Source organism: Pleurodeles waltl, chromosome 6 (assembly GCF_031143425.1).
Source record: "Pleurodeles waltl isolate 20211129_DDA chromosome 6, aPleWal1.hap1.20221129, whole genome shotgun sequence".
In the NCBI taxonomy this organism is placed as follows: Eukaryota; Metazoa; Chordata; class Amphibia; order Caudata; family Salamandridae; genus Pleurodeles; species Pleurodeles waltl.
In genome coordinates this window covers 948,077,992-948,093,342 of record NC_090445.1, presented here as the reverse complement: position 1 = coordinate 948,093,342, position 15,351 = coordinate 948,077,992, and the positions used below count along the sequence as shown (strand labels likewise).

Sequence of the window (15,351 nt, the reverse complement as noted above, 5' to 3'; positions counted from 1 at the left end):
TGAACATGCCAAGCTTGCTGGTTTAGCAAATGACCATTTTGTAGAAGTGATGCAAGGATGCTTTGGCCGCGGCGCCCCAGAGGCCACTTTCATTATATGCCTATGGGTGTGATTGAAACGACATGTTAGGCACCCTCCCACTTGCATGTGTCACAACCATTTCTTACTTGGTGGACACAGAGGAGTAATTCCCATGATCTGAGGGTGAGACACACTGAAGACTTGTGAAATTACTTTGTGAGTGCCACAAGCAGGCCTGCCTTTTATCACTTTACATTACATTGCATTATAAGGTTTTTCAGTGACACCGATGTCACTTATCTCCTCCGAAAGGGCTCTATGATACCTCGGATGGTAGTATAAATTGTTATTTTTCCAAAGTTGTTCTTCATTTCTTCTGTTTAAAAACAGGTTACGCAGGGTACCATAAAGCATTTGCCATAAAGCTGTTGTAGAATAGAATTATGTCATTAGACGATTCACTGTTGTAATATTTAAAACAAGTTAGCTTTGAGACTGCGTGTGCTGCCGAGCATAGTCTGAAACGGAAGAACAAACATAAGGACGAAAGTAAAAATAACAGTGTACCCAACCTGTGTCTCCCCCCGACCACCAATCTAAGAAGCCAATACTTAAGGTTGGAACGACAGCGATCACCTGGCCTCTATACACTAGCTGTAGAAAAATACTCCCTAGCCAGATAAAATGTCACTGCTAACCTTTAATTTGAAAGAAAGCTTGTCAATTTGAAATATACTTACAGCTTTCGAGCTGTAGGGTACACGTCTGCTTATCCATCGGATATTTTGTCAAATCCATGCTGCATGCAACTGTTGTAGTAATCCTGGACCAAGTGGAGGAAATATTTAGTCACCCCACAATTAAAAGTACATATTTTCATTACTTTTCTTTGAAGGTAGTCTGTAAGAGTTTAACGCTGAGTACTTACCTGCAAATGAGACCACGTTTTTCGTTTGGGAATCCTTTGCATACACCACGAAACGACCCCTATGTTGAATCAGGTAATGAATAATGCTACCTCAATCAGCTGTTTCTTCTCTTTGCACATCTTAGCACCTACTATTGGGCTGCATTTACTATAGCTTCTAATTTCTTCCTCTCTGGACATCAGGTGGTTCTCAAATAGCGAGTTGTGGAGAAAGCATCTGCCCACAGTTCTCTCTGAAGTGATAATTTCTGGATTTATGGAATTTAATGTTTGATGCTTGGGATTTTCTTGATGACTAGTCAGGAATCTGTGCAAGTTCTTCTTAGGTATTCCGCGCCCTACCAGAGGTAAAGGATTTAGAGAAAGACATGGACTTTCCTATGTTCGTTTTAGTGCACCGTCTCCATTCAAGGACACCATACTACTAAATGAATAGATCCCCTCCCCCCAATAATAAATAAAATAAAAGACTGACAGATGTCTGGTTACTGTTTGGGGAAGCTCTAATTTCTCAAAGAAGCAAAGCACGTTACAGCAATTTCAGCATCAAGTTCCTCAATTCCAGAACTAAATGTACTTTGTAGCTGTGACAAAGAGGCAGGTATGGTGTTTTTATGTGTGGTGGTAAGGTCCATAGAGTTTGAATTTGGGATGGAGGGTTATGATTTATGGATAATAGATGATAGCGAGACTCGGAGTCCAATACAGCTGACAATTCATAGTAAAAGGGGTTTTATCCATTGGCCACACATGCAATGTCTCTTATGAACAAAAAATACCTCCCCTTCCAAAGTTCCACTTCATAAGGGATATTCAGAGGCTCACCAAACATTTCTCTACTAGAGTGTCCATGGTCAAAGAATTCACATTATTATAAAGGAAACCTCCCCTACCGAAGTCTCAAACACATACAAAATAGTGTTCAATTTGAAAATAAAAATGTGCTGGTGCTCAAAGCTCTCCTTTGAAACATGCGGCTCCTGCAATTAAAAGTGCGAGCACAGAATGCAGAGACAGCATTATCCTAAAGCCATCTCGGTCCTTTTTAATCCATTTACAGCCACTACCTGCCCCTTTAACTCACTCTTGCAGCTTTCTGCTTTCTCCCTTTGTGACGCTTTTTCAGTTTTCTCTTCCTTCGCCTTTTACATGTGTCTTGAGATCGCAGTAAATGACTGAAGTATAAAAATAGGTGCCAGTCCTCAAAAATAAGTGCTGGTGTCCCTCACCAGGGACCACCTTCTCAAATTAAGCACTGATAAGAAATATTAAGACAATGGTCTCATTACTGTAGTGTATTGTGTAAATAATTTCCAGTATCTGTAATGCTCAAGAAGCTTATCAAGGATATCAGGAAATGCCCCCCCTTACTGGATCTTACTTCCCAAAGTGTCATGAGGGGTTAATACCCCCTTCAGAATTTCACTAGTCAAGTGGTTGACCAGATAGGTATTTAGTAGTTGTATTGCTCATATGTATCTTAGGGCCATATGTACGAACACATTTTCCCATGGACACAGAATGGGCAAAACCCTTTGCTACATCTGGCCCTTAGTTCGGTGCTTCTGTTAATGTTAAAGAGGCAAAACGTTTATTTTATTGAACATATATTTTGTTCACTCTGCTAGTCTCAATGTCTTAGTTATTGTTAAACGGAGTGGTGTCAGTAGTACTTAGCTTTTAAGTTCTAGTGAAATGTGGTTTTAATGCTAAAGACAGTGTAACGTTTTAGGGAGTTTGTAATTTCATAGCTACAGAATGCACTGCCAGTTACCTTTAAAATGGGTCAGTAGCTGGAGCTAATTTAGGTAGAAAGAAGAATCTATTTTATTAACATTTACCAGAGGACTGTTATTCCACTTTCAAGGAACCATCTCCCGTCCAGAGTGGTTATAGGGTAATTCTACCAAAGCTTCCCCACTCCTGGAACTCCTCTGTGTGACTTTCAGAAGAACTCAGGAGACAGATTCTATTGAGGTCACCGGAGAAATTGTATATCTTCTTTAGCCGGCTTCCTCCTTTCCCGAGTGCTTTGCTGCAAATGTCTGCAGAGGCCCAATATGTAAAAGACTCCTCTCAATTGTGCCTATGTCTGCCCATAGTGATATATGGAAAAGACGTCATATTGTTGACTTGTCTGGCTTGTTTCTATTGGAGTGGCTGTGAGTGAGACCAGTGGCAATCTCTCCGCACATCAGATATCTCCTGTCTGAAGATCTGTAGTAAGTGTTTTTTACACATGAAGCGCTACCTCCAAGTTAACTTCAGGAATTACCCACTCGGTAACGGATCCTGGTCATCTGACTGTGTGGCCGAGATAAAAAATGAAACAGCTGGAAATTCTTATTCAGTTCAGTACTCAAGTTACTGTCATTAAAGTACATGCAGTTTACAAGCAGTGCATCTTTGGGATTTTACTTTTCTTTTTCCATTGTTACCCCTGTGCCCCAAACATTGAAGGAGATATTCTCTTCTCTTACACCATAAAGGTGTGCGGCGGCCTAAACAACAATTCTTTAATCTGCGCACGGGCACCTGGGCCTGTCTTCGGCACAGGTCACAATCTGCTAGGACACCATGTTTACATGGTCAGTGGTGGACATATGGGACTCATCTGCCTCCCTCTCAAAACCCCCATATGGAATGAGTCAAATCCTAAAGTTGTTTTGAGTGGGAACAAACCACCCAGATTCCACTCCACGTTTCTTAATAATCTAGTCTTGTAAATGTTTTAATGAATGCACGTTTACCACATTGTCTCTGAAACCAAAGCTGTTGCATATGTTTCTTGTATTTTTAAATTGGTCTTAGGGAAATGATATGCAGCACATTAGAAAAGCCTTTAAAATAATAACTTAGCTAATAAAAATATATATCCATACATTAAATGAAATGCAGGATCTGTAGAATACCTTTCATACTCACCGCAAGGCATACAGCACTGTCCCATTCGGATAGATTCTTATTAAGCGGTTTTCCACAGTGATGTCATGAAGAAAAGACTTCTTTGAATCGACGATGAAAGTGTCTGGTACCCAGAGCAGCTCCACCAGTCGACCATCTAGGCTTAGGCTCTTATTGCCATCAAAACAGAGTCGTTCATCCGTCCAGCGCTGCCTCAAAAATATTGTTGCAGTGTAATCCTAGAAAACACAATTCTTCACTTATTACAGCAATATATTTCTTCCTCACATCTCAGTGTTTTTGCATGTTTTCATACAAGCTTCACATCCTCAGCTCTAACTATCCAAAATAAACTGTGCTGTTTTACTTTCATATATAATAGTCTCATTTTCAGAATCAATACAATCAATTTTTCTTTGTAAATCCAATTAGATTTTCAACAGTGATCTGTTACTAATCACATTTCAATTGCAAAATGATGCATATTAATGAAACAAACGAATGCTGTACAATTCTATTCTGTATTAACTCTCAATTTGAACCGAATTGTTTACGCATAAATCAGTATAACGTCTAAGCATTTATAATGTCTGCGAAATCACTCATTTTTTATGAGACTAGAGTTAAAACCTCGTGTACTTTTCTGAACTATATAGACAGCTTAAACTAAAAGAGCTGCATGGAATGTCCATGTGCAGGTTCAATAAATCATAAGCGATTTTTTCAATAAATCAAACATTTGTCTCAAAAACACCATACCATGTTTATTTCCGATATTGTATCAATGCTTGCAATATCAAGGCTCATTCCTACTGTAACCGGACCATCTGTGATAAAAGGAAGCACATAAAGAAACTGTAATTGGGTATCTATGTCTCCGGTTTTACAAGAAAATTGCATATGTAACTATAAAGAAAATGGCCATTCTCTGCAGTAGATCTTACCTCATGGAACTCTCTACCCATAAACCTTAGAAATCTCACACCTCTCACAACTTACAGGAAATAGCTCGAAACAACTACATTCAAATCATTTCTAAACACGTTAGAGTACTGGAAAGTATGACTTTCATGACATTCAGCCTATTTATTATGCATGAAACATTTTGACAGATATACCTGCATATACTACAGGTTGTTTAATTGTTGTAAATACATTCTTCCCATCCATATCTTACAAATCTTTTGATTTTAATAAAATTTAACATGCAATATGTCTCTCTTCTAGGGGCTTTCAGTCAGCCCTATTCATCTACTGGTCTGTTGTTGTTCCATACTTATTTTTGTTTCATCAACTCCAAATAATATACAGGGCAGTGTGTCATCCCACTTTAGGTTATCTTTTATTTGTGTGATTAGTTATATGTGAAGAGTCTGCATACCTTTTTGGGTTGGTTTCCCTATGTAAATGCAAAAAAATAAATCAAGCTACCTCATCATGAAGATATCCCTTACTTGGGGCATTTGGTACGCTTATAGGCTGACAACACTTTGTGACTTTTTACTGGTTCAGACACATCAACACCTGAGATAATATGGGATTACTAATGAAAGAAGTTATATTCTGCATGGACGCATGGGGTCAGCTGTATTTAAAGATAGGTACGGAAATTGATGCAACTATTTTGACTGTAGAATCAGAACTGATGCATTTGTTTAAATTACCCCACTAAAGATTCTCACAGGATTTTTGAAAACAATGTAGTAAGCCAATCAACACATTTCTGTTGGGGACAGAAAGCAGAAGAAAATAGGCATGATAAAGCTCCAGGTCTTTTAGTTGTTCCTAACTTGATTGAGTGAAGTAAGGTTATGCCAATAGAAAAAAAACTACACTAATTAGCCAATATTTGTATGAAAAGTCTATTTTATTTGATTTGAATAACTCATCTAATTTTCAAGTAGGCTAGATTTTTTTATTTTTTTTATTTGGTAGAATTCATACTGCATCAAAAAAGACATTAATATAGAAAAGACATTACCAACATCAAAACATTATGTAGTGTAAATAGTTTAGTATATAAGGAATAACGTCATAGCCAAGATTTTTGCACAAGTCCAGATTCTCAGCCTAACATCACATTAATATTGTCAAACTCTACTGTCTCAGATCTCACATCCTCAAAGGTGCACCACTAAAGCCCCTACCCCAAAATTTACCATAGACTGCTAAATTACCTTGAAGATTCAGATCTAAGTGCGTATCAATGTTCTAATTCTTTAATATTTTGCATTTTGAAGCACCACTGTGAGTATGTTGGGACCAACTCAGATTACCAAGTTTGCAAAATTAATTATCAGGCTACCAATACACATATGTGCAATCCTTTTTTTGATAACTTCATAGGGATGATATCAATGCGAGTACCCAGTGCTCTACCTCAATGATCTACTGAATTTTCCAGGTGGTGCCACTTGCTGGGACTTCACCCCAAAATCAGCCCCAATTGATGGCTACTCCTGTTACCCAATTTTAAAAAATTGCAGCAGCACACGCTACAATTTCATTGACTTCAATAGTTCATGTTCATATGAATTGCTTTAAGAGTCCTCATCCAAACAGCCTTCATAAATTGAATCAGATTATAATTTAATCCTCTTGAAAATATGGTTTTCAATGATTGTTCACATTCCCGTCAACACGTGTTTCGTCTGGGGAATGCCCCTTGACTTCATCAGAACTTCCTACAACAAACATTTTCATTGTATATATGGTTAACATAAAATATTAAATTACTATACGAATCCCTCACCATCCAAAGTGACAAGCTTAATACATGCTTCAATGTGAAAACCGTGATTGTTTGTCCGTGTAAAACAGTGTATCCATATAATATAGTCCAAAGTGCCCATAACTTCTATATATATATAATAGTTCTTTCACATATATATCCCAATATCAAAATACAAACATTTAGTATCCCGTTCTTTGTGACCTGGCCTTTGTAAACTGTGTCCTTACAAAAGTGGAGAGCATGCTTGAAAGTATATTGATATAGTAAGTGTGCTCTTACAACTTCAAAAACACACATATATAAAAGGCGAAGTTATACCTCTCAGTAATCCTCACAAAATATCCACTGTGCTGCCACAAATAGTCCTTAATACTGATAATTAATATTCCTTAGTTAGTATCTTCTCGTATATCTAATTAAGCCCTATGTGCCGTACAAGGCGGTGTTATACCCATACCGCTTACCTGACTGCCTGTGTTTACACTTTGAAATCCTATATCTGGAAGCCTTGCGTATCCTAAAGGTATACCACAAATTATTAGCCTCCTAGTATATTTGAAAGTACAAAGATCATATTACCCTCCTGACAAACTCTTACCTCACGCCTCCCTCTTCTGTGTACAATCCGTGAGTGCGTCGGATGAGCAGCAAGGAGGAACGTAGTTTTCCTCGTCGGCGTTTTAAAGCCCGCCCACTCCGTGCATAGATATAAAGGAAGGACTTCGTATCGCCCATAAACAATGAAGACGGACTCGTCTTCGTCTCGGATTAGTCTTTGATTCAATAACTTAAGTTCTTAATCGCTATCCTTCACACGCAACCCCATAATTAGGCACAATGTTGTTTGGATATAAATTATATAATGAACAAAGAAAGAGGGACTGGGAGAATTACGGTCCAGTGTACGATCTCCCTAAACCTGAACCTATAAATAGAATTAGTACACTGTTCCAATAGATCTACATGCAGGGAAAAGAGGTGTCAGTATTAACAGGAGAGCCCTCAAGCATCGACTAGGAAGCTAAGCATCATCATTGGGCAGTCTCCTCCTCAGACCGGCACTGCAATGTCTGGCGTACCACCCCACATACGGTGGTGGTACTCAACCGGAGATGGTGTAGCAGATCCAATAAGGTCTGCAGTAGTTACTGACAACAAAGAAAGAAAGGAGAGTGAAAAGTAGGTTAAAATTGGCTCTGAGCCTCCGGCATCATGATTTAATCACTCAAAATAAGGATCAGGCCAAGATTAAAAAAGAGATAAAGGAGTTTGTGCGGGGAATAATGTCCCACTGTACTTCAAGTGAAGGAAAGAAGGTGGTGTACCTAGTCCTAAAACAGTGTGGTCAACATGTTTCGCGCCTCTGTGGTCAAAACATTATCCTATGGTGCTTCATCAGGACCATGAACTACTACTTCTATTAATATCAAACGGTAAGTGCTAGAAGGTCACTTACTGAACGCAGACTATTTGTCACCGTCAATTGGTCAGTAGGTCGCCCATCCCTTGTAGAGAAAGGGCATCATAGGGACACGCAAACCTCAAAGCAAAGGAAAGTTGATTCTGTCTTCCTGTGGTCCGGCAGTCACACCTACCCGAGGTCACGTGCCTGGATTACCGCCCTTTCTCTACATGGGATGGGCGACCTACCGACCAATTGACTGTGACAAAAGTATCTAGTGTGCAATTTCTTAATAACATTTCTGTTTTCAATTATTTATTTTATACCTATCCAACTCTTGAAAGTCTTGGAATATTTTAAAAGAAAACCTGATTTAAAATTGCCTTATCTGCTTTTAAGTATAATGCTATATCATTTGCATACAATTTGATTGGGGCCTAATAAATAGCGTAAACAATAACAAGCGACAAAGGACATCCTTGTTGCATGCCCCTAGCAATCACACAGGTCCCTATATTATGAGAGTTAATGACTATCTGAGCAGTATCCCGCCCAATATAGATGTGATATGCTCTGAATTAGCTTCTCAGGAAACCCAAACTCATGCAAAATGGCAAAACGACACAAGATCAAATGCCTTTTTTGCATCCAATAAAAAAACCAGGGCAGAAATCCGGTTTTGTGCAAAATAGTCCAGAGCATCAATTAAAAAATTTGTGTTAGAGAAAAGTAGCCTCCCAGGAAGAAACCCACACTGTTAAGGATGTATTGTGGATCGCAACATTTTACCCATCCAATTGGCCAGTACTTTTGGAATGATTTTATAAACCACATTCAGCAGACTAATACGTCTAAAGGAGTTAACTTGCTTTTTGTTTTTATAGTTTTTCAGAAAACTGACCACGACTGCGGTGCGGAATGAAGTTGAGACCTCTCCCCCCATACAAAATATGTTTAACGAGTCCTGCCAACTCAGGATTTAAGGCTGCTGAAAATTTCTTAAAAAACGAAGCTGGCAATCCATCACCTCCACATGCTTTATCACTGGGCAATGTCTTCATCACCTCCTCTATCTCCTCAAGAGTGACTGTGGATGACAGAGCCTGAGCTTGTACAATACCAAGCTTTGGAAGAGAGAGTTGAGATATAAAAATGTTAAGTCGATCCACGTCACCCTGTTGTTGCACACCATGAAGTGCTTTACAGTGCCCAAGAAATTTCTCGTAAATATGGACAGGCTCTGTCAGCCTTGTGTTGGTTTCATTAACAAATAGGGGGGTTACATTATTCTGCATCTGACTCTTATGTGCCTACCAGGCCAGAGATTTCCCGGCCTACTCACTCTCCTCGTACATCTTTTGAAGATAAGCAGTATTTTCTACATAGCACCACTCATAATAACAATCTTGCATGTCCGCTCTCGTCTACTTAAGTGCTGCTTTATTAGTTGCGTTCTTCTGACGAGCATATGCCTGATTTTCTTGCTGAAGCTCGGTCTTTAAACCAGCCTGGCAAGCCCAAGTGCTTGCTGCTCTGTGAAGTTTTTTTACCTCGTATTGTTGCCTTGAATGCTTCGTAGACATAATCTATGCTATCGGAGCCCACATTTAGTGCAAAATAGGAAGACACTGACGCGGCCACAGATAGCATTTTGCTGCACTGCTGGAGTTAGACTCGGGTCGAATACCAGGCCAAGTCTGGAAAAAGCAACCATAGAATATTTAGCGGCTTGGTAGCAGCTGACGGTGATTCTACATACGGCTGTTTTTTGGCAGCGGTGACAGTGTCTGGTGGAGGCCTGCTGAAGCGGCACGACTGAGGTGAGTGCCACGCATCGCCTGGGGCGAGCTGTGTATCACCCATTGGGCCATATTTATACTTTTTGACGCAAAACTGCGCCAACGCAGTTTTGCGCAAAAAAAATTAGCGCCGGCTAACTCCATTCTGAAGCGCCATGCGGGCGCCGTATTTATTGAATGGCGTTAGCCGGCGTTAGCCGGCGTTAGCCGACCGGCGCTGCCTGGTGTGCGTGAAAAAAAACCACGTACACCAGGCAGCGCCAGCGTAGGTAAAAATGGCGTTTGGGCATCCCAAAATGGGGCAAGTCAGGCTGAGGCAAAAAAATCGTCTTAACCCGATTTGCGCCATTTTTTTTTGGCGCCCAGACGCCATTAACATGACTCCTGTCTTAGCAAAGACAGGAGTCATGCCCCCTTGCCCAATGGCCATGCCCAGGGGACTTATGTCCCCTGGGCATGGTCATTGGGCATAGTGGCATGTAGGGGGGCACAAATCAGGCCCCCCTATGCCACAAAATATTTTAAAAAAAAATACTTACCACAACTTACCTTTTCTTCCCTGGGATGGGTCACTCCATCCTTGGGTGTCCTCCTGGGGTGAGCAAGGGCGGCAGGGGGTGTCCCTGGGGGCAGGGGAGGGCACCTCTGGGCTCATTCTGAGCCCACAGGTCCCTTAAAGCCTGCCCTGACCCAGGCGTTAAAAAGAGGCGCAAATGCGGGGTTTTTTGCCCCGCCCACTCCCGGGCGTGATTTTTGCCCGGGAGTATAAATACCACGCACATGCCTGGGAGTCATTTTTTAAGACGGGAACGCCTACCTTGCATCTCATTAACGCAAGGAAGGTGTTCACGCCAAAAAATGACACTAACTCCATGAACTTTGGCGCTAGACACGTCTAACGCCAAAGTATAAATATGGAGTTAGTTTTGCGTCGGATTTGCGTAAAAAAAAACGACGCAAATTTGGCGCAAACGGAGTATAAATATGCCCCATTGTCCGCTCACAAGCTCGGGGCAACAGCGCAGTGATTGGCTGATTCTTGGATGTTGGAACTGAATTCACACATTTGTCAGAAGTATACTGCAACCGCTATGTTGATGTTCTGGAGCTGTTTTGGCCTACCCTTCCTCTGCCAAAAAAAAAAGAAAAAGTAAACTGCTTTTCTCAAGGTCAGCTTCAATATATTGGGGCCTTTCTTCTCTCGTTTCTGCCTCACTCACTTGTTAAGGATGAACTTTACTCAGACTAAACGGATAAGAAGTTAATCCATTGCTGCTTGTGGCACCCTCTTGGACAAACTCTGGTTTGTAAGGTTAGTTAGTGATCATGAGGATATTTCAACATGAGGGGGCTGACTCAACAAACGCGTCAGTACAAACCACTTCACCACTGAAGTCAAAGCACAGAAGGGGCCCCGGAAAACCAGGCAATCCTCGGACCAGCTGCAGTTTGCAGCTGGGGATGCAGTTAGAAATTAGAGAACTCCTTGTAGCGGAGCAAGGTGGTGCAAGCAGAAACTGGAGTGAAATAAGATGGAGCGGTGAGAGTTGGAATAGAGGGGATGATTTGGCATGTCCAACAACGGATGCGCATTCAGAGACACTTATTGCTGATGTTGAGGCTGGAGGGGGGAAATGTTCTACTGTGGGGGATGGCCTTGCTAAGGCTGCTCCATTCAAGCAATACACATTATTCTCAAACTTATCCAGGAGCTCTACACAAATTGAGAACTTAACATAATCCACAGATGGGGGAATGTCAATAGTAGCCCAGCCATTTTGCTCTGCGGGAAGATGCCCCTTGCAAGTATGGCGCCGCTGACTTTCCCACAGAGTTCGGAGGCGATTGAGACAATTGTTGAAAGAATACAGCCCTCACCACAGTCCAGAGCTATCCCACAGGATAGCTTAACTCTTGTGAATGCCCGGGACAAACTTGAACAATCCACCAGAAAGATGTTTGAGGTCATCTTATCTAAAATTAAAGATTTGAAAGCTAAACCGGCACAGGAAATGGAAGCTCTCCATAATCACTTGGCTAAAATAAAGGAAGTGATGGGCAAGGTTCCCAGCAGGCTAAAGGAAGCAGAAGATAGAATTTCCAATCTGAAGTACAAGGTAGAGACTATGCAATGGGAAGTTACCCAGTTGAAAAAAAGTGAACGTCTACTAGAGGATAAGCTACATGATTTAGAAAACTATAATAGGTGCTCTAATCTGAGGATCGTTGGGGTGCCAGAAGAGGTTGAAGGTAAAAAGATGCCTGACTGGGTGGACACTCAATTGAAAAAAGCTATTCCCGAGTTAACCTGCTCAATGCCTTCTAAATTCTAAGTACCCGCACACAATACTTGCGAACTTTGCCAACTTTCGAGTCAAAGACCAAATTTTATATTGTGTCATAGAGAAAAGAACATTGTCCACTCCAGAGGTGTCCCAGTTCAAGGTTTTTTCTGACATATCAGCATTGGCCGCACGCAGACATAGAGTTCATCAAAACGATTGAGCTATTTAGGACTAAGTTTGCACAGGCATCAGTCTTGCAGCAGTCCAAACTTGAAGTGCTGGTGAAGAACCAGTTCCATCTTTTTACTGGCACTGGAGAAGCTCAGGCCCTATTGCAGAACATATCTAGCTAGACCGCCCCATCAGGTTACTCAGTTGTCTGTGACTGGGACTGAGATCTGTAAGGTGATTCAAGACTGGCAGAAGTGAATAAATAATGTGCGGTCTTTTGTCCCTGTAGCAGAAGGGCACAAATTGAAGTCCCGCTGATGAATATAGATAAGTGACCTGGGGGATGTGGGCCGGGGTTCCCTGGGAATTCTTGGGAAACAGAGTGCTTTCAGGTGCAGTGTCATGGCACCCAGGGTGAAAAGGGGATGTGGGAGAGTTAGGGGTCAATATTCTCTTCCTTTGGGGTCTGAGGGTTGGTGTGGATGTTGGATGAGAAGGGGCGGGTTGTAGCAGGCTCAGTATCTGTCTCTGCATAGGGAAAAATGGGAGAGTTCAGCATAGCATTAGAACAAGAAGTGATTTTACATAATGAAAGACGGAGCCAAGCAAGTTGGATGCACCAGTATATATGTTTATTGGCATATAGAAACATAAAAACTCATAGTCAAACAAGAATCACGATTAAAAAGACAAAAGTTAAAAATCTCAGTGTAAAATTCATCTTATACAACAATATATATAATCATTTGGGAACTCCCCACGTTTGTAGTAGTAACAGCTTTGAAACTCCAGTAATAAAAGCCAAAGAGCTAAGGTGCACAATACTATACATCTCAAAATGAAGGGTATATAAATGATCAAATAATTGGCATAGGGTTTGATCTATACAATCTTAAAATCTGCTTCAAATAAAATCAAATAAAAAACATTTCTGCTTGAGGCTGGGCGAGTCACCATGCGCAAAACTATGCAGATATAAAAGCTCTTATTATAAACCATCCCAACCAAGTGCTATGAAAGCTAGACCCAGTACACAACAAGTGATTATCTTAGCACTTACTGCCCCTGTTGGTGTGTCGCATTTGTGAATTCCATAGGCATTAAACATTGATGGTCATACAGAGATTAAAAACATGTAAATGTCATGCTTTTGAGACTGGGCCAATAGCCCTGTGCAAAACAACACAAATATAAACTATTTTCCTGAGCCATCCCATCCAAATACTATGAGGGCTCTGAACTATCGCAGCTAAAAACTCTTATTTTGAGCTGTCCCCTCCAAGTGCTTAAAGGGCTCTACGATGGGTAGACCATCAACCACTGTAGATGTGTCACTTTTACAAATTCTATAGGCATTAGCTCGGTCTTAGAGAAACAATGTTTTGCAAAGTGGGACAATCCATTTTTTCCTAGGTAGCGGTGAAAGCATTAACAGGTAGGATAACATATCTAAACTGGAGGAATAGGGAACAAGCATAGGCCCGTATGGGCAGGCCAAAGAAATGTTCAGCTTGTAGCTCTTGCTTGACAAGCAAAAATTCTCACATTAAGTGACCCAACCTGCTCCTCTGGTAAATCCAATCAATTACCCTCCCCAATATCTCTGCTTGACAAGCGTGGCCACATCGGCTGGGATTGATTCAAGGTTCCCCCAAAACTGGGGGAAGCCCAATTCGACCCAAGTGGATTTCATTTCCCGCAGCCAACTAACCTTATCTAAACAGCTCAAACTCTCTAATAAGTCTCTGATTCCCTCCCTAAAAGGTTCCAGTTCCTCTGTTTTCCAGAGCCAAATCCTAAATAAGGGTGGCTTCAGGGCTACGTGTTCTTCAATGTTATTCAACCCAAGATCCAGTGTTAAAGGTACTAACGGGGTGCACTTCCCCAGCCTAGCTATGCATCTGGTGAAATTGTTTTCTTTGACTCGTAGGATGTTCTGCTGGCTATTAAAGCCCCACAATTCTGCTCTATGTAGGACGACTCCCGTGGTCTGGGTCTCATAGATTTCCACAAAGGGGTTTAATGTGGGATTTACTGCAGCTTTAGCTTTGCAGCCCAAAGCCGCCCCTCTGTGATAAATGATTTGGGCACTTTTACTAATATGTCCGTCCCATCTACCCGAATCCATCAATCTGATCACCAAATAGTTGATCTCATTGACTCTTCCTAGAATGACAGAATTCATTTTTATGCTAGAATTCACCTTTTACTGACAGCAAATCATCAATTTTGTTTTCCCGACATTGACCTTAGGGTCAAAGTCTTTAGAAAACAGTCAACATTTGACTATGTTTTGTAGTCCCACAGGTGATTTTGCCATAATAATGGTATCATCCACATAAAGCAACCCTGGAATTTTCTGACCTGTCAACCGTGTCGAGTGATTCATGCAATTATTTAAATACCTAATACAGTTGTTAATGTGCAAGAGAAAGAGGGTGGGGGCAAGAACACAGCCTTGCCGCACCCCCCTGTCAGTGATAAGTGGGTCTGTCAGTTTACCATCCATGGACACACTTGGAACCATGGCAGAAATAGAATTGTATCAGCATTCAGGGGTAGAAAGTGGTTTGGTTCATTGCGATGCAAGCAGGATTTGCACTTCATCTACAATATGGTAGAATAGACGGGGGAGTAGTTGGGTCCTCAGCGTGGGGTAGTTTTGCTGCTATAGTGCACTTTAGGAAGCAACTTAGCACAGCACAACGCATTTTAGGGAAGGGCCACTTCAGCTCCTATTGCATCGCACTTTGAGGAACAATATGTTCGCACAGCACGATGCACCTTATCATAGATGCACATTCAGCACCTTAAGGGGTTCCAAATTGCAAAAAGAAAGAACTATGAGGGTCGAGGGTGGCAGCTGTTCCTACTTAAATTTAAATAACCTAGATTTGTATCAGAAGTATAATTTAGTTGATTTGAAAACCTCATGTAACTTTTAAATTGCTTGTAAATGATTCTCGTCTCCAAATTCAGTAATAAATGGTGTTTGCATTGTGAAATTCAAGGGTAATTTGGGTCCTTTTCATTTGCGTTATAGGGAGCATTGACCTTAACAATTCTGAAGACATATGCCTGCGTTTTAGCACAACCATTCAAGAAGT

At 41.1% G+C, this 15,351-nt stretch overlaps 1 protein-coding gene across 1 annotated transcript in view; it reads right to left on the bottom strand.

The window, feature by feature from the left end:
• LOC138300422 (gamma-aminobutyric acid receptor subunit pi-like) overlaps positions 1 to 15,351 on the bottom strand; it is a 734,504-nt gene that overhangs the window by 194,331 nt on the left and 524,822 nt on the right. Inside the window, exons 4-6 of the mRNA XM_069239770.1 lie at positions 4,613 to 4,680; positions 3,875 to 4,092; positions 762 to 844 (exon numbers count right to left, since the gene is read on the bottom strand). Coding sequence (XP_069095871.1) covers positions 762 to 844; positions 3,875 to 4,092; positions 4,613 to 4,680 — 369 coding nt within the window. The remainder of the gene's footprint in view (positions 1 to 761; positions 845 to 3,874; positions 4,093 to 4,612; positions 4,681 to 15,351) is intronic.